Source organism: Neolamprologus brichardi, chromosome 1, assembly GCF_056152115.1.
Source record: "Neolamprologus brichardi isolate AB-2024 chromosome 1, ASM5615211v1, whole genome shotgun sequence".
In the NCBI taxonomy this organism is placed as follows: Eukaryota; Metazoa; Chordata; class Actinopteri; order Cichliformes; family Cichlidae; genus Neolamprologus; species Neolamprologus brichardi.
Genome location: NC_142104.1, coordinates 17064570 through 17085234, shown reverse-complemented (window position 1 = coordinate 17085234; position 20665 = coordinate 17064570). Strand labels below are relative to the sequence as shown.

At 40.4% G+C, this 20665-nt stretch overlaps 1 protein-coding gene across 1 annotated transcript; it reads right to left on the bottom strand.

The window, feature by feature from the left end:
• Positions 1-18944: 18944 nt before the first annotated feature.
• LOC102792507 (protein phosphatase 1 regulatory subunit 3E) lies at positions 18945-20560 on the bottom strand. Its single transcript, XM_006780009.3, has one exon. The coding sequence runs from the start codon at positions 20373-20375 to the stop codon at positions 19452-19454; it is 924 nt and encodes a 307-aa protein (XP_006780072.1). The 5' UTR covers positions 20376-20560; the 3' UTR covers positions 18945-19451.
• Positions 20561-20665: the final 105 nt, after the last annotated feature.

Genomic DNA, 20665 nt, shown 5'->3' with positions numbered 1-20665 from the left:
TTGAGAAGTTGTTGTGGATTATCCTGTATTTCTGTTTTAAATTATTATCAGTGTGGAGCTATGACAATTTGTAACATCTATTTTGCTCCATTAATGAATGCCAAAAACTTGGATGAGCCTCACCCTTATATCTACAATGTTAACACTATCTCAAAGAGTCACTTTTCTGTGACAATTCATTGTGGTTATTGCTCTTTATTAAACTATCTATTACATGTAATAAGATCATACATTTTTTTTTGCTGCTGTTGCATAGTGCAGCATCTAAATGCATGTGTGCACAACACTGACACTTGTTTGTCTGAAAATAAAATGTTTCTGCTTTAGTTTTCCTAACAAGTTGAGTTACCCTTTTCCATTTTTATGCGTAGCCATCGAAAGCAGAAAAATCAAGTGATCAGTGGTTTGCATTTCCAAAGAGAAATTCTTTTCTTCTCCCATGCTCATCTCATGCTCTCCACCATGACAACTGCTTTCACAATCCCCCCTCAGAGCCATGCCGGGCCAAGGGCCAGAGTCATGAGGAGCGAAAGAGCCTCTTTTCTTCTTCTGTCTTTCTTTCTCTCTGACAACACATTCCATCGCTTTGAAAATGCAGTCCTGAGTAGTCTCTTTTCTCAGGATACTCTTTCCCCCCACCATGCATATGGTCCCATCATATACATTAGGCAGTGGAGCCAGTATACTGCCTGAGGAAGGAGAAACACAAGAGAATAAAAAGCCTATTTACTTTTACAGATTAAAAACCATTTACAGAGAGATGACAACCATTCAGAGTATTATTACGGTTTTTTTCTATTAAATTACTTTCTTAATTTAATCTTTCTCATCTTTCACTGCATTCATTTTCTCTGTTGGTAATAGTGCTTCATTTTCATAACAGTGCTCTCTTGTCTACTATTATAGATTTGTGTGACTGATTTTTTTTTTTATTGCAATGACATAACATGTGAAGACATCACCCATTTGCACCACTAGATGTCTCTCATTTTGCAAAACATTGGACGGTATGCTGGGCTGCTATTCGCTCTTGAGTTGTGTACTGTAATATTGTTAGAATACCTTTGGCATCTGGGCTTTGGTTGCATCTGCTACATACAGGAATTTGTAATTGGTTTTTTTTCCTGTTATGTCTGTGAGGATGTCTGTGGTATAAATCATATCTGTGATTATGCACAATGTCTAAGCGAGTATCTGTTTCTGCAAACATGAGGAAGTGTGTGTGTGTGTGGCACTGTTCACCACAGATGTGCTGTGCAGGTGGTCACATTAGTCTCCTGTGTGCTAAACTGCAGTCATGGGAAGGTCACTTCCAATAGCTCACAGACAATTTCTATTTGTACATAAGAATGAAAACACACAGAAAACGCACATTAAGTTTTCACTTTATATACGGATGTAAGTTTGTCTCCAAGTTCTCAGGAGTGTGTGTAATTGAGCACATGTGTGTTCGTCATGATGCCTCACCTCAGCTCTCCCACAGCTTCCCAGCAGCTTCCCGAGGATGAAAGCGAGTGAAACCCCAGACTAGTGGGGCTCCACAGCCAATTAGGATTGTTTGTTTAGCCAGCCACGGCCGCCTAACAGAACAGGAGCGTACAGCCAGCCACACAGCCCTGCAGGGTAAACCTCTCCTCTCTCTTTCCCCCTCATTTTTCCACTTCTCTAAACTCCAGCGATTCCATCTTCTCTCTTCACTTTCCACCCATTGTCCCTTTTTCTCCAACTTCCATCACCCTTCAGTTAGATTCAGCCTTTCCAAGTCATTAGGTGATAATAGTGACCAGGTTTGTGTTTGTCACTGCTTCTAATCCATTCCTTATATCCCAAACATAAATGTTCACATATATTTAATCATTGGTTATTTTCTCTCTCCAGCTCTCTGATACATAGCCTCTGGTAACATAATATTCCAGCTGTGGCAAAGCCTGTCATACATTGTTGCATTTCCCAGCAGTTCAAAATCTACACTTATCCATTCTTAAATTGCTGGACTCAGATCGTGACAGTACTGTGGTTTCTTCTCGTCTGAGTTTTACTGATTTCTGACCAGCGCAATCCCTCCAGCCTTTTGTTGGATATTTTCATTGTGGAAAACTGCCTCGGTGAGTTATCACTGTACAGGATTTTGCACGCATATTGGTGCTAATCATGACAGGACTTTTCATAGAGGACAACGCCAAAATCAAACCTGGTGGGGAGATTTCACAACATACCTGGATTCACGCACACGCATGTATATCAGGCATTCACCATTTACATCTCCCTCCAGAATTCTAATGTCTCTTTACACCAACCATCTTCCAGCCACATTTTTCCTTCGGTGGTTCAATTTCCAATGAGATTTAAAGGGGAGGTGGTAGCCATCAACTAGTATCCCCCGCCTCATCCATCACTGTGATCGGAAACCTACATCTTCTCCCTTCCCTACCTATTCTGATCTGGACCAACATCTGTCATCTACTTCCTCCTTCTACTGCACCTTTTCCCTCCTTTTCTCATTAGGCCTAACATCCCATGATGGATCAGCTCACTGGCAAATGCCTGAGGGGGGCTTTAGTGTTTGCACACCATGGTGTGTGTCGGTGGTAGACAGAGGAGAAATGCAATGGCTATGCAGAGAGATGGAGTTGTAGGTTACTACTGAGATACATTTAGACTGTCTAAGTTAGATTCTCAGCACAATGGTAGTTTTTCACTGGATTAGCCACTATAGTTAGACATGTGCACTCAAGTATAAAGTGCATTTGAGGATTAATTGGTTTTCATGGGGGAAAAATGTCAGTGGATATTTCTCAGTGGAGTCCTCTTTAACTTTCCTCAGACTAAAAAAAATCATGTTTTTTTTCTTTCTTTCTTTCTTTTTTTTTTTATGAACATATATGATCACACATCCAAATGTGCACACACACACCTATATGCATGCAGTGCATACATACTGTAAATACAAGCACGCATACATATACAACTTTTGAGGTTTGTGCTTCCAGCAAACCAAACATTTTAAAAGGATCTTTGTATACCTCTGCACACTCTTGCTGTGCAAGTGAATAGGTGGGGAAGTACCTGTTTACACACTCAGTAACCCAATCACTGTGTCACACAGGCACCGAAGGGCCAAAAGGTCTGTATGCCCCTCACTCGGCAATAAGTTAACTTGAGAGAATTCCCTTTGAGATCATAGAGCAGATAAATGACACTCTCACATAAGAAGGTCAGCATGTGACCGGACAAAAGCAACTTCCCACATTCACTATATTGAATTACTTTTGGAGTGAGAGCTGGCAATGCATTGCTGACTTCACCAGCAAGTAAAGATAAGTTGCAGACAGAGTTTAAGAGGGTTTGCCTCTGTTAGCTTACTCATAGAGCATTTCAGAGTGGGAATAAAGGTCTGTTCACTGACTCGTTCCACATGGGTGCCTGTGGTTTGGGCTGTCGTGACCACAGTGCCTGGGTGCAGGCATATGTCTGTGTGCGTGTGTGTGTGTGTGTGTGTGTGTGTGTGTGTGTGTGTGTGTAGGTGTGTGTGTAGGTGTTTGTGTGTATGTTATCTAACCATTCCTCAAACTTTCAATCAACATGGAGAACCAAAGATCATGGAAACCAAAAGCTGAATGATATCATTTTACAAGACCTGACAGCACTTCTATGAGTAAACATGGGGTGCTGAGAATTAGTCAGAGACAGAGCTGACTAATTTCTTTGCATTCCTTGCATGGGTGTACCTGGACCACATGAACTCGGAACCTGTTGTGCCAGGAGGAGAAAATGAACTTTTAAATTATTTATTTGTCCAGCAATTGTGATTGTTTCTTTTATATATTTTTTTTTTGGCAGGGTTTTAAGTAACAGGCAAAAAAAATAATACATGCTCAATCCACTGTGCAAACAAGGTGTGGAACAGCATCTTAAAGGGGTTATGTTAAAAACAGTATTTTAAACCACTCTTTTCAGGTTGTTATTAACAAATGAGCACGCTCATAACTGAACCAAGATATTAGTTTCCCCTTAAACAAAAATACACAAAAGGGAAGAGAAATACAGAAAGTTCAGGCCCAATTTGTGTGTAGAAACAAAGCTTTTGTCATGTTTAGGGAAGTGCCGCCCGTTGGATTTGTTAACAGACAAGTGAAATCAGCATTTTTTGAGCTATATTCCAGTGACCAGTATTGGTCTGGGTGTCATTTTTAGACTGTTTTAAGAGTGTAAATTCCGCTAAATAAAAGACTTAAAGATCTTAAAATCAGTTCATATATATAAAAATAAACATTTTGTAGATCTGTACATTACTTCTATTGGTAATAGCGAGTAAAGCGTGGGCATAAACTAGTACTAATGGATATGTAATCATTTTCAGGGAATCTTGCAACTCATTTTTTTCTTTATCTAACTTTGCTAACACAAAATAATTCAATCAACAGAACATTTATTTAATGACGGCCCCGTTATTTTTCAGTCTCCCATTGGAAACAACATCAAGAAACAAACAAAACAGAAAAACTGTCTAGCCTGTGTCTAGCACATTACAGCTCTTCTCTCGCAGTTTGTGCGTCTCTAACTCACTGTCAGGTTGGCTGATCTGTTGCTGGCCTGCAGACTGGCAGGGCTATTGTTTTAATTTCCCTTCCATTAAGCACAGCCCTGAGAGAAAATAGAGGAAAAGTAGGAGAGGAGACTGGAGGGGAGGGGTAGGCAACCATCTTGGGAGGATCTGTTGCTACTAGACAGCGTGTTTATCATAACAGCTGCTGTCCACAGGGGAAACTTGGCAGGCAACATCAAAGGCTCATTCATAGCCCACCTCTACCATCTGACACACATACACAGCCATGCGTGCGGGCACTTACGCACACACACACTCGCATGCTATCCATTGTACACAACATACTGTAAGAAAACAAATAAATAAATCAACTAATAAAAAAGTTGAATCCTCAGGTTAAAGGAAGTTATGTTCCAGCGCTGATTACCTAAGCTGTTAGCTCTCGGCAGTGAGGTCTGTTTTTACGATTGTTCTGGTTTTCGTGTAAATGAATTAAAGTTCCATTTGAGTGGCGCCCCTTGTATATGCCAACACATTCTTCAGATCGAGAGCTGAGCTGGCCTCGCTTCAACACATCTCTCTCACAGACTCCCTTTAATAGGCAGCAGCCCCTAGAATCCCTCCGCAAAACACAGAGAGAGCGAGAGAGAAGGGGGGAGGGAGGAGGGAGGGAGCCAATAAGAGCATTTTTATGCATCACTTTTACCAGACTCCTCAAAAGCTCACAGGCTGAGGTTACAGTTTATATCCTTGTTAAGTCTCCCACTGCTCTGGAAAACCCCAATCCTGCCACTCTGCTGCCATCGTGAGACCAAAAGCACTAACTACAAAAATTGCAGTGGACACGCTTCTTTTTTCTTCATACACACCTTTCAAATCACTTTTAATATTAGCCAAACAATTGCTCTGGCTTTGAATATCGAAATAAAGTGATGTTAGTATATGAAATTTATTGTAGCTCCTATCACAAGTATGGAAGTTAACTTCTGCGTGTGACCAGATATGGAAAGCTGGTTACCGAAACATTCTAATTTAAACATTATTATGAATCTAAGGAGCTGGCAAAGAAAAGCGTCTGGACTTTTTGTCTGTAATAGCCTTCGTTGTGGCTATTACAGACAAAAACATGGCTGTGCCATGGGCTCCCCCGTGTCACCTATTGTAGCCAACCTTTACATGGAGGAAGTGGAAAGGAAGGCTCTTGGCTCTTTCAAAGGAAGAGTACCCAGCCACTGGTACAGATATGTAGACGACACCTGGGTCAAAATCAAGACACAAGAAGTGGAATCCTTCACTGCGCACATCAACGCTGTGGATAAAAACATCAAGTTCACCAGGGAAGACACAAAGGATGACTGTTTGCCTTTCCTGGACTGCGCTGTGCACATTGAAGAGAATGGCAACCTCAACATCGAAGTTTACCGGAAGCCCACACACACGGACCAGTACCTCCTGTTTGACTCCCATCACCCTCTGGAACACAAACTTGGAGTAATTAGGACCCTACACCACCGGGCAGAACATGTTCCCTCTAAGCCTGAAGGGAAAAAGAAGGAACACACACATGTAAAGGAAGCACTCAAAACGTGCGGCTATCCTAAATGGGCATTCTTAAAGTCAGCAAAGATGCACAGAAAAGAAGATCAGACACCAGCGAGGGAGGATAAGAAGGACAGACGCAACAACATTGTCATCCCCTATGTAGCCGGTGTATCAGAGAAACTCAGGAGGGTTTTCTCCAAGCATGACATCCCGGTGTACTTCAGACCCAGCAACACACTCAGACAAAAACTGGTTCACCCGAAAGACAAAACGCCAAAACACAGACTTAACAATGTGGTGTATGCCGTACAGTGCAGCGAGGAATGCCCAGACCTCTACATTGGAGAGACCAAACAGCCACTTCACAAGCGCATGGCACAACACAGAAGAGCCACCTCCACAGGACAAGATTCAGCTGTCCATCTGCATCTTAAGGATAAAGGACACTCTTTCGAGGATGCCAATGTTCACATTTTGGACAGAGAGGACAGATGGTTTGAAAGAGGAGTGAAAGAAGCCATCTATGTCCACTGTGAGCGACCATCTTTGAACAGAGGCGGTGGTTTACGACACCAACTCTCTGCCATCTATAATCCAGTTTTGAGATCCCTTCCCAGACGCCTTAACGCCCACTCACACCCTGGGCCATCTGACCTCAGGAATTCGCATGATAAGGTGGGGCCAGGTTTCACAATGAACTCACCCGAAACTCTGGCTGATTGGGACCCACACCCAGTTCCACACCTTGGCTCAGGCGATTAGAGGATCATCAGGGGGTCCTTTTGTCCCTCTGTGGGGGGACACTCCCACCAGGTTTATATCTGGGACTCTCCACCATTTGACCTTAGAACTGAAGAAGCCTCTCGGATGAGAGGTGAAACGTCTTCAAGTAACTTAAAGAAGTCCAGACGCTTTTCTTTGCCAGCTCCTTAGACTACGATGACCTGGATGACTGAGAACCTTCACAGACACATTATTATGAATAAAATCCCTTTTACAAAATACAAATAAAAATTTTAATTTAAAATTATTTGTCAGACAAAGTGGAAACTGAAACATTGGATAAATGGATAAACAGACATACAGTGCCAAACAAATATGTTAGACCACCACCCACAGCTGCTCTAAATTACTGGGAATTACCAAAATAATTCAAAAAAATTGTAATGGTTGATCCACTAGTCCATGCATGCTCTTTCTTAAAAATGATATTTTATGACAGTTTTGAATAGTTTTCTTGACAAGTGGACTAATACATTTGTAAAGCACTGTATGTTGACATACACAGGTATATTTCTTATATTAACTGTTGTGCACAACCTGTGTAATATGTGATGATTGAAAGTTTTAAGATTGGGCAGTTATTCACATAACTCAGATGGCTGAACATGTTTACAGGCATTAGTCACAAACCTTTTACAAGACAACCCTTTTATTAAATTTTGTGATTGCAGATACAGTATAGATGACATTTTGACTTGTGACAGAAGAGAACGGTGCAGATGTTACTTACATATATATGTATATATATATATATATATATATATATATATATATCTTACTGCTTACTAAAACCATAGATTTTTGAATAATCTAGATTTATATTTATGTACAAAGGATATAGTGACAGAAAAAAACAAGCCTGTGCAGTTTCCATCATTTTTTAGCCCATTAGAGTGACAGTCATTTCCTAGAGACCTATGATACCCATAACTATAACCACTGCCACAGAATACTTCAACTGACGTGTAAAAAAAAACATTGCATGTCATTACAATATAAACAATGAAACCACAGACACACATATTGTGCTTTTCTTATCTAAATGTTAATGAGTGCAGTTACCCACATCCAGCAGATCATTGCGTCTGTGTCGTAAGCTTTTATATATGGAGAGAGAAAAAATATGAAAAATCAATTTACCCTAATAGTAGTATTACTGCAAGTAAATGCACCAGGTACAGCTGTCTGTATAGGTTATGGTGTTTATTGGTCTATGGTGTCAAATGTCAAATCACAAAATTATTCTATGACTTCTTTTACGTTCTTTGATGAATGAATTCATGATTAATTAAAATCTGAGGTGATTTGTGCTTCTGAGTAGGATTCCTCTTACCAGGTGAGGTGTTTGGGGCATGCTGAAACATCTCATCTCACCTCCTTGTAGGCCATGTGGTAGGCCTAGGACAGGCTGGATAGTATGTCTTTAACTGGGATAGTAATACCTTGGTGGCCTGTCAGAAAAGCAGGAAGAGGTGGCTGGGTAGAAGGAAGTCTGGATGAATGGATGGATGGATGGATGGATGGATGGATGGATGGATGGATGGATGGATGGATGGATGGATGGATGGCCAATTGGTGACCAGTGAATCTGAACAGCTACCTCCTGTTGGTGTCAGCTCTGTACCAATACTATAGACTGTATAAAAGAAAGTAATATGAAAGTGTGCTAAACCAGCATTCATGGTGGCCACCAATGATCCTCTGACTTGAAAGACTTCCCCGATGAGTTTATAGGCTCAGTTGCACATTTCAGTTCATTTCATATAAAACATTAAGTCCAATTTTCAAATTTCTTTATTCTATGTTTCAGAAAAGGTGATTATCCAGGGTATTCCCACGCGCTAATGATGAATTATTAACCTTATGCATGCAATTGCAAGTCATCTTCTCCTTTCATTCGGCACATTTGATTTCAAAACGCCTAGATGGTGATGGTAAAAAGGTTTATCTCAAGTCTTCAAAACAAGATTTCAAAAAAAATAATGGGTGTTGTCACAGTAGCTGCGACCATATTTTATACTGTCTATGGCCGATACTAAGTCACCCACCAGGGTTTTTACATGTATCCATGTATACATGCAAATATATCACATCTCTAAATTGCCTTCATAAAGACCTTTGAGAATTGTTTCCCAAACCAGCACACGCAAACACACACATAACACACCTTGTTAGTCTATCAGGATCTATGTGTGCGTTTTTATCATCGAGGTGAAATGTGCTTCTGGAGAATCCCACTGCAGTGGGAATTAAAACAAATGCATCTTTCAGCGGAATCACATAATGAAAACTATACAGTTATCTTCTGCTCATGTCACAAGAGGTTTCACCTCTGGTTTAGAGTGTAATAATCTAATAAGGTCAGAATGGCTTTTGTGTTTGAGTCTATTATTGTCTGCTTTGAATGAAGGACATGCATTTTTATTTTAAGCCTACAGCAATTAATGGCTTGCTCTGTGGGATTTTCTGTGTCATAAGGGATGTAGCATTGTTCATTTGCCGGCCTGACTGCCTGTCTTTCTATCTGTCTGCAGTATGTTGTGCTGTTATACCCTCTTTTTCTGGATCCCTCCCTTATGCCCCTGAGGTTATCCAGCTGAAACAACACAGAGCAGGGGATACTTAAGAGCCCTGCTCTATCCTCTCTCACATGGCACCGCCAAAACCCTAAACCCTCCCCTCATCTCCTGCCAAAACCGCTTCCTCGTGGCACAAAATGTCAGCTGCATTTGACAGCTGCCGCAGTGAATTAGCCATGAACGTCATTGTTTAAATCAGTATTTGTACTCTACAGGGGAAAGGGACAGCAACACACCTGTTAACACATGTATGAATGTTTTTCATCAGAATAGGATCTTATCTTTGATGAGGTAGCAAGTCACCATGGCAACGATGGAGTCTTTGGAGGGGTGAAAGCAAAAGACAGAGGGGTGTATATGAAGTGACAGATAAGTAAATAACAGAGCACTATTGCGCTGAGGGGCACACTTCAGCATGTTGGTATGGCTATGTTAATTAGAAAATCACAGCATGCTTCTCTGATGAGAAGAGCTGTATTAGTCGAAACACAGCTATGACAGCCTGAATGTGATCAGGCTTCACACTTTGTGGTGATAATAGTCAGGCTCAGGCAACGCACATGCACACAGACAGTCACAATAACATGAAAATAGCACAGGAAGAAAAAAAACAGATGGTGTGGAGTGGAGTGTGAGAGGGGGAAAGAATACAGTCGTTCAGACAGATGGAAGCACTGATGCTGTTTCTGATGAATGGGCTCCAGAGACCCAGAGACAGGGACAGTCACCTGAGCTGCCAGCAGCTTCATATTCTGGGCTTTGTTCTCTTTAATCTTCTAACCTGTAGCTCATCTGAAAAGACTGGCAGGGAGGATTTACACCAAACACAAAAAGATCTGACAGTGTGTAAGACTACCAGGTTGTGCTGTGGTTTTTTGCAATAGCCACAGCATTGTTAGACCATTATTACTCATAAGTCATTTAAGTCATCAATACTGAAGCCTTTAGAAGGAAGCAGATTATGATCTGCATCCCAAAAACACTGCATGGGTAAGTATCATGTATTCCTAAACTGAATGACCCTGAAGACCCTGAGACACTAATTACGAACGCATTTGTTTTAACACTTTTGCACAGCAGATGGTAGCAGAGGGTGTTTATCAGTCCTCAGAAAAAGTCACCATATGCAGTATCAGTGCACACATGCAGAAGAGCATGTTTTGGTTCGCCACACAGGAATATTTTCTTCTACACGTGTGCACGTGCTTCTAAAAAAAAAATCATCTTTCACATGTACGAGCAGGCTTATAATGTAATAATTCTATTTTCATCAACTGTATTACTCTACAGTGTTTACATGATACATCAAAATGAACTTCAGTGTCAAATGCAGTAAATGCAGGAAATGCATTTAAAGGTGCAGAAACAGGTAGAAGTGATACAAAGATTAAACTAGCAACGTGGTTAAACTACAGTGATACTAAACTTACACCCTCACTTCACATATAAGTGAGTGCAGCGAGCGTTTGTATCAGTAGTAAATGCTAAGGATCAGAGGCAAACGAAGACTACAGCACATCCAGTCACACATTTGCACCATGTGACCTGCCAGTGCCTGTAGACTCAAAGAGACATAAGAGAGAGTTTTGGGATGGAAGCCAGACACACAGAGAGGTGTAAGAGAGTGCACCAACATAATTATTTCATGAGACCTGTTGTGAGTGTACTGCACCCAAAGGCAACAGGGCTTGCAGAGATCTAGCCACTAGGGTGAAAATGATATGATTCAGGTTACCATAGGAATGGACATACAGAGAAAGGGCAACCTAAATATAAGCACAGTAATGAGCTATGTATGCATGCACAAACTCACTGTATTTTCGTGTTCACGCATGGCTGCTGCTTCATGCTTAATAAATCTCAACTCTGAAGGACCCATCTGCATGAAGAGATGCCCGCGAACAAGCCAACAAATATTTGTACGGACAGCAGTCACGTTTTGCTGAATCACTCACACGCCCAGTCCTGCTTCTAATAAGCAGACTGGGTTTCTATTTGGAAATTAGGGCGGGGGTGGCAGTCAGTGACATCATTCCCCGTGACAAAGTGCCTGTGGCATCTCTACAAGGTTGGCATTGGTGAGGAGGGAGAGATGATGGGCTGCTAAAGTCACCCCACTGGGCATGTACAGCAACACACAGCTAAACACAGGCTGACGTCTTTGGCTCCTGTTACAAACACACTGGAGGCACACAATAAGCATCTTTTCTTTTTTTTTTTTTAGCTCTGTTGAGCATTGTTAAGGGTGACCTTCTCCATATGTTTCTAAGTATATTCAATCTTTCTTTCTACCCAGTTCACTTGCATTCAGAAAGAGTAACATGTTCTATGCTTTTACGGCAAATTAAATGGTTTTACTGTCTCAGCATGTCCTGGATGCCTGCCAAATCAGCTTGACCTGCAAGTTCATTCAAGACTGTTTCACTCAAATCTTGTTCCTTCATTCATGACGCACTCAGCCCAATGGCTCAACTCTGTTCCCTTACTCAAGCTAGCTTGCCAAAGGCAATCGTCTGACCACCATGAGCCTAATTGGATTTGTGTGTATTGGTCTAGTCTTTTTTATGGTTTAGCCTCTTAATTATAGGGGATCACTACTGTTTGGTGTGGCAGTCTGACCTCAACCCCAATCCAACACCTTTGGGAGAAATTGGAATACCAGGCCTTATCCATAACTAATGACTAATGCTCTGGTGATATATAGAAAAAAATAACAAAAGAACAACATGCAGCTGGCTTTTAAAATCCTATAGCAAGTCACAGAGGACATTCATATTAAATAGGATTGGAAGAGATGTTCAGCAACATCCTCATGTGACCAGTAAACATCTGTAACATCTGACAGTGTATTTTTATTGCAGTGTCCACATACTTATAGAATAGAAGAATAGAATAGCCTTTTACTGTGATTGTACATGTACAACAAAATTGTGGGACTAAATAGAGATAAATGCACTGTTTTTTAAATCAATACTTGATAGGGAATACAATGGATTGGCATTTATTTAGTACTATATGTGGTACTTTTCAAGTGCTACAAGGCATTTTCACTTTTTTATATGTTTGTACTTTATTCTATTCACCAGCTGCATAGAATAAAGTACTGTGCATACAACTGCATATGACCAACTGACCCTTGACATTTGGAAGGTGGAAAGAATCTACAATCCCTGGTGGAAACCCACACATGCGCAAGGAAGCTATACAAATTTCACAAAGAAATACCTCTTGTTGAATAAATAATATTTTCAGTGTTATATAACACAGTAGTAATGTATGTATGTTATTGCTATTATGGCAAGTGTTATAAGCACAATGACTCAGTGTCATTCAGCTTCAAATCCTCCATAGATCACTGCAAACTTGAATTTGTTGGCAGTAACGGCTGAAGAGAAAATTCTTCCTGTGTCCTTAATAAGAAATGATAGGAAGACACTTTAAAAGTGCCTGTGGCAGACCTGTCAGTTGAAAAATTGATGGTGTCCCAGTCATTATCTCCTCTCAACACATGGCTCTTCAATGCAGCAGCGCTGGTACTTCAAAGTATGCTTTTACATAAGGGCCAAGCAAGTGGTTGTTTCCACCTGCTTGTTAGTGTGGTGCACTCTGTTTACTTATATAAGGTCAGATGTACTCCTAAGAACAAGGAAGTATTTTGGATCTGTGGATTATTTATGAGTGTTCCTTTGGCCCACTGTTCTCGTCTGGTGCCAGTGCAAGAAATTTACTGTGTCTGCAGTAGTCTGAATACTCATTGCACTATTTAAATACAGAGCCCAGAAAGACAGTGAAGAAGGTAAAAATGAAGAAACACAGTAAAGGAGCAGGAGAGAGCAAAAACAAAAGATCAAGATTACCCCATACGTGAACAAATGTGTGGTATGAGAAATACTGTATATACAAAACATTACATTAGTGTAGTGATGCATAAAAAGAATAATAATAACAGTATGCAGTGAAATGAAAACGAAAGAGAATAAAATCTTTTATTGATGGAGGGAATAATGCGCTACCTTTTGTTTTATTCAGAGTAATATTCCTCTGAGCAATAACTCCAGCTACACTCATAAGAGAAAGAATGTTGGTTTTATTATTTAAGGCGTAGCAGCCTTGGTTGGCTGCTACGCCTGAGAACCTTCACAGACATACAGCCAGCCAAGGGTTTGGAGGAAACCAGCAGGACATGAAACAGCCATTGAGAGGGCTGGCTAAATGGCTTTTTGAAGTCACTTTGAGCGCACATATAATTCATTTCAGTTTACAGTGTCAGACATGTCACATTACATTTACATAACAGCTTTTGCAGCAAAGTCAATCCATACATCTCTTAAAATTTAAACATCAGATAAAACCTGCAGGCATTTGGAGTGGCAATGTCAAAACACGAAGTAACATGTAAACTTAACTTTTAATCTATAGTAGCCAGCAATAACAACTACAGTACAAGTAGTTGATCTCTACTTATTGTTGTTATCCAGCTCATTTATTTGCACGCTAGTTGAGGAATATTTTATCCTGTGAGGCCAGCTTATCACCTTAATTTCAAAATGATATCGAATCGTACAACCAGCCCATTTTTCCTGCATCACCACATTACATTTTTCCTAGAACCTTTGTGGTATATATATATATATATATGTGTATATATATATATATATATATATATATGCATTTTATCTGTAAAATGTTTTGACCTGGCAGATGTGCTTGAAAAAAAAATACAGAGAAAGGAGACAGAAGAATAAATATATGAATATCACTTTACTGAAATAAAGTGATTTTAATATAGCAAATTCTCTACAGCAAACTCAACATGCGCTCATAAACAAATTAAGCAAATAAACTAAGAAAACTGGCAACATAAAAAAACCCATAAATCCAAAACAGTGTTACTAGGCAAAAGAGACAAGAAATGTAAGGAAAATAAAGTAGGCAGGAGATTTCAAAACAACATAATGAATTTTCCACAGATTTTTGCAAGGCTTATTTTTCCAATTAATTATTCAGGTCCAGGGATCACTAAGACACATTTATGGCTACACTGCAGCCTTGGCTGCTGCTGAGTCATCAGAGCATTTCTCTAAATTCCTAACATAAATTATTTAAACTGGACCCAGGGAACCTCTTTGTGAGCATTTGTGAACTCTGTTATTAGAGCCAAAGGACAAACTTTGGAACAGGTGAAAGCTGCACAGGTGGAATAAAAGCAGAACTGGGCCTGTGGTTACAGTCTAAAATAATCCAAAAGGCCTTAGAGAGAATGTTATCAGAAGCTCATCAGAACGTCATCACAGGAATGCAGCCATTATAGAAGCAGCACTTTGTACACAGCATGAAGACCAGAGCTGATTACCACTGCTTGGTAATTACACAGATCCACGCATGCTGGTGTTATTGTTTGTTTGTTTTTTCCTGCATTTTACTGTCTTCACATTTATGCCAAAAGAACTCTGTTATTACATGACTGATGACATATGATGTATCTAATGTATCTTTCAAGGAGTTAAATAAAATGCAGACAAGACAAATGTGCCGCACTGCAATCCCATCAAACGGTGAATGCGTTAATTTCCCGGTTCACCACTTACTGCTTCTGAATATCTGAATCTCATTTCATCTGCACTCTTATTTCCCACCTATTGGAGCAAGCTGCTGAGTATGCCTATTAACAGAATTAAATTGGAGTCTCGCAGCAGGTTTTCACTGACTGGCCATATGGATTCCCACTGATTGGTGCCTGAAAGTATTAATCTGATAAGCAGAACTGTTCCAAAGTGTTAGGAAGCCTTCAGCACTTCTTTAAGTAAGCAAAGTTTGGCTCAACTTCCTTTGACTGTTGGCCAACACAGATCAGTCATCACTAGGAGATTAAGCAGGATCTTGTTCTTAATCTGACACCAATCTCCCAAAACAAAGCTCATGTGTAGTATGTCTATACATAGTCACACACAAAGGTTTAACTTAGCCCTCTTGACCTTTTGTATTAGTGCTAAAATAAAATACACCAGCTCTCTGATTTTACTGTCCTATGGTAGTATGATTATTTAAAATAAACAACATTGAAACAGGATTAAGGTGGGATGATTTTATTATCAGTTTATAAAGCATTTCTTCAGGTCTGGCTGCACCTTTCCCTGCTTTGAGCTGCAACCCCCTCCCCGTCGTAAACAGAATAAGGGTAGGGTGTCAGCAGCAATCGATTCAGAGGACATGTCCTAAGCCTGGTATACAATGGCGATGGCTGCAGCCCGCTGCAGTGTGCTCCTTTATGAATGGGGAGCAACAGCAGCTCCTTGAAAATTAGATGCTCAGTCGACTGACAAAACGGACACTTTGGGAATGCACACATGCACAGCTCTGCAGCTGCCCTAACACTGACGGCACAGTACTCTAAATCGCAGATATCAGAGATCATGCCGGGTGGATGTGAGCTACAGGAACTCGCAGAACATTTGGTTTCCATTGAAAATGCCTTTATTAACCTTAAACAAAATGAGTTACATTAAAACCCGAACATGAAATGAAGGTATGTTTCAGCTACACATGCGCACATGGTTACGTTCCATTGCAGAAAATACCTCGGGGTGTAGATGTTACAGCAAAAACTGGTCGCACAGGAATTACAGAAATCAAAAATATCACTGACAAGACAGCAGATCAAGGAAGAAATGTTGTAAAATGGTCATGGACAGAGGTGAGTTAGGCTTTCGATGGTGAGCAAAAGCAAAAATACGACAAACGATTTTCACAAGAAAAGCTTTACAACATCACATTTCCTTCTTCTTGCTGGATTAGACTGCACTCACTTAGTCAACTACAATCATAAGTCGCTCATATTAAAAGTTATCAAACACTAAAATATCTCATGTCGGCTCCTTCTTCACTGTCAGAGTTTACATATTTTATAGTCACTTACACTCACCATCTTAAACTTCTCTTACACATCTCTAAGTGAACTCACAGCTTAGTAAGATGAGAGTACACCTATATTTGTGTACATAGTGTCCAATATAGTCCTTATTTTCACGCTTTGTTTTTCTTTTACATTTTGATGCATATTTTCGAGATAATGTTTAACATTTCGGGAGAAAATATCAATTTGTGACTTTCCTAATTCTAACAATAGCATTTACTCAAATGTTCCTGGAGACAAATTTGTTTGCTTTAACAAGTTTTTTTTAAACACATTACTTTGATAACACTTTACAGCACCAAAGGACAACAAGCCTGTACCATTCTAATTTCTCAATTCTGCCTTTAAAATGATTCAAAGTACACACAACATAGCAGGAAGACATTCAATATGAAACATTAACACATTTACATACATACTTATATATCAGTGAGTTATGAATTGATTATGGTGAAAATCTAAGACCACAGACCCATCTTCTTTGTAGTAGAGATGCACCAATAGCAACAGCAGTGTTGGAGATGCCAGAATAAAAATAGCATCCAGATTTGTCGTCTACAAATGACATTTTTATATTGCAAAACTAGTTCGACAGTTGCATTAACAGGGCTGTGGGATTGCCACAGTTTTCACAGTTTTTGCAACGCTAAACCAACAGGTTCAAATGTAATAGATAACAGACAAGACAATTATATTCACACAGTCTCTTGTGTCAAGCAACCCCAACACTTTATTGTTATCTAGTAAGCAAATACCACCACATATGAGCCAAACATTAAATTCAAAAATCACAGTCTATGTTGACAGTGATCAGTTGGCTATTGATGCATCTCTCTAAGCCCACATCAGTCACCTCAGCCTGGATAATTAATGCTTTCTGGTATTGCATTGCATGGATGCTTGAACAAAGTTTACACAGACCAAAGCAGACAATATGCAAATACCCACTGGTGTAACAGCATAATACACTAAATTCTGCTATGACAGGACATTAGATATTCACAATGTATTTAAATAAACCAATGAGAGAAATTCAGCTCTGTACGTGCTAAAGTTAAGTTGCATGATTGGAACTACCATCGCTCATCTCATCAAAACTGATCAGGTAGAGCACCGTAGCCCTGACATAAATTATGTCATCTTTGGAGACAAACGATACTGATGGATTCACAGTGGAAGTGCTCCAAAAACTAAGTGGTTATAGGAATAGTCTCTGTCAACATCCCAGGGCGATGGCCTCATTAAATGGAGAGCTTTCCTCTGAGGCCATGATGATGTAAACAAAGGCCAAAGTGATGTTCACATTACAGTCTGAGCACTGGAATTAAAAGCAACATGTCTGTTGTTCCTCTAGCAGCTAAAGGCTAAACTTTGCACATGCTCGCTTTGATATTATTGTACAGATTTTTAAAAGCGCTGTGGATATTGCCATTTAACTAAAATGATTTGAACAACAGACAAGCTTCGTCAGCCACAGTGAAGGCGAGAGAGTTTGGAAGGCTGCTCGCCTCTGATCTAAGTAAAAAGACCTTAGATGTGAGACACGCTTTTGTCCAGAAATGACAATAACATTTATAAAGGTGTACTGTATGATGAAAGCGAGCAGACAGTTTGCAATTTGAGAACGAAAGACAGTCAATCCGTTCACATAAAGTATAAGAAGTATGAGGAGCAGCACTATTCTTGCACTGATGACTATCGTGTACATTTAAAGCAGCTAAAGATATTTAAACACAGCCACCTGTGTGACAGCTACTTGGACTATAGACAGACCTGCTCTGTGAAAAATATAGTTAAGCAGTGTTGTCAAGAATCTTAGATATTTTTGTTTCAAGGCTGTACATGTACAATAGAATGCTTTTCTTTAAATATATTAGTTAAAAAATAATTGTTGTGAAAATAAGATCTGTTCTTTAGCAGTCAACCTGAAGAAGAGAAGAAACAAAAAAGGTCCACAGGTAATCAGAGGTAAACTTAACCTTTCAAACAGCCACTTCAGACATTTTTCTTGTGATAAAAGCTATGCTGGAGGATTTCATTCATCTAAAACAAGAAATTACTGTAAAGAATAAAGAATAAGAGTCCTGAAAAACCCGTTCTTTATCGTTATATTTATAAAGAATTTATATATATATATATATATATATATATATATATATATATAGAGAGAGAGAGAGAGAGAGAGAGAGAGAGAGAGAGAGAGAGATTTAACATTACTTCATCGTCTTTGAACTTTGTCAAACCAGCTTATTCTTCATAATTTAAATATGCAAAACGCAAAATAATTTATGTTGAGTAGGCTACAAATGTATTGCTAAGAGGCAGATTTTTGTATGGTTAAGTATGATGTCCCTGGATTGTTTAACGTCAATTTAATGACGTTAACTATCTAATGCATTTAACTCCATTCAAGCCCAATGAAGAAAATACTGTACAACACAAATCATCAACTCCCTACATCATGGCTTAGAATAAGGCATTTAAATGGCGTGATAGTAGGAAATAATGAGTTGAATATCTAAATTAAATAACCACCTTATATCTCCATCTTTTATCGGGGGGGGGGGGGGGGGGGGGGGGGGATAAGACATGTTTACCCCAGTCTGCAGGTGACCACCAGGGGCGTATGCTACCATCAGCTAAAATGCTTTCTTTTTGCTTTTGAGTCGATGTTTGCACACATGCAAACTGACAGTTACAGCATCTTGAAATGAGTAGTGATGCCTGAAGTTGGCATTACCCGGCACGTTCTCCGTGGCGCGTGTTTTTATATTACATAACGAGAACATGCCCTCCCAAAGGGCATCAAGCTGTACAGAGCCCTGACATCAAGGCAACATATCGAACAGCATCCCACACCGGGAAGCTTATCAGGCTTAAACAGCAGGCCATTTCAACCCTCGGTGCGTCGCCACCACAGGGTCACTGTTTGAAATATCGTGGTAAAATATTTTCTCTGTCACGGAATGTATACAGCTGACAATGACGGAATAATAATAATATGAATCTTTTGTTTTACAGGCTTATAAGGTACCCGGGGATCAATTGCGCTCAAATGGCGCAAGAGTGTCAATGCATACGTCAAAGCTCAGATAAAATGAATCCATCCGTTTTCCCATTCCCGAGGTGGAGACATCTTGAACCGGTGACGACGGACTTTGTAGTTGTTGCCGTTATTATTGTCCCAAAACTCTTGACCGCCGACACAGTACTTAATTGCAAATTGCAATGTTCCTCCGTTGTCTGGGTATGTGGGCATAATTATCTTGAAACAGAACTTGTCAGTGTCACCGTCGCTCGAGTTAGGAACATAGGACGCCAAACTGTCCATAAAGGTTATCCAGTTGTTTAGGGAATAGCGCAAAGAGACGCTCTTTTCGAAAGCCAGATTCAACACGCGCACGAAGCCGGAGAGGCTGAATTCGTCTGCCTCCACGGTCTCCAACAGGACGTTTACCTCCCTCACTTTCTGCTCGAAGCCGGGTAATGTGCCTGGGTTGGTGAACTGCAATTCCATGAACACAGACTGCGCAGGAGCCCGGGGGAATTTTGTTTCCAAGTGATGAAGGTGAAGGGGTCCCTTGGGTAATTTTGCCATTATGCGTTCAGGCACCTCGGGAACATCTGTGTCGTCGAAATGCTTCACTGAAATGAGCTCCAGGCCCAGGGAGTCCGCGAAGCGGACTTTTTTCTTAATGGTTGGGCTTCTGCTGCGGGCGATCTCTAACTTTGCTCTCTCTGTAGGTGTAGGCAAAGACTTGCACCTCCGACGCAGATTAGGGCTCTGTGGGAGCTTCAGGGAAATCTCCCTGCCCCTTGGCCTCTCATTCACCACTGCGCTCTCGATAGGCTCACAAGTGGCGTTCACCATGTCAAAATCCTCCCCATCTTCAAGCCTCGGATTTGCCGCTGCAAGACTCCCGAATAGTCCAGCTATGCAGCTGTAGTTCCTCGGCAGGCAGTTCTTTGGGGGAAGCATGACCGAGACAGGGTGCGCAGACTCCGCTTCCATAAAACGCTGGAGTCCCTGAACTGCAGAGCTGGAGTAGTTGTAATGGAGAAAAACCGGCGATGCAAGAGATGGAGCCGTCAGGTGTTAGTGTGCAACTCGAGGATAGGTGCTCTGCCTGCGTCAGAAGCTGACACTCTGCAGCCTTGGACCAATAAACCAAAGTGTTGTTGCCTTCCACAATTAGCGCGACTCTCCTCTTGCAGATGCTTCATTAAAAAACTAAAAACCAAAAATCCATCATAAAATAAATATGGAGAACTGTTTGCTCAAAACAACAACAACAACAAAAA

Excerpts from the sequence above, each read along its gene's own strand:
- LOC102792507 (XM_006780009.3), bottom strand. The coding sequence starts at position 20,375 with ATGGAAGCGGAGTCTGCGCACCCTGTCTCGGTCATGCTTCCCCCAAAG.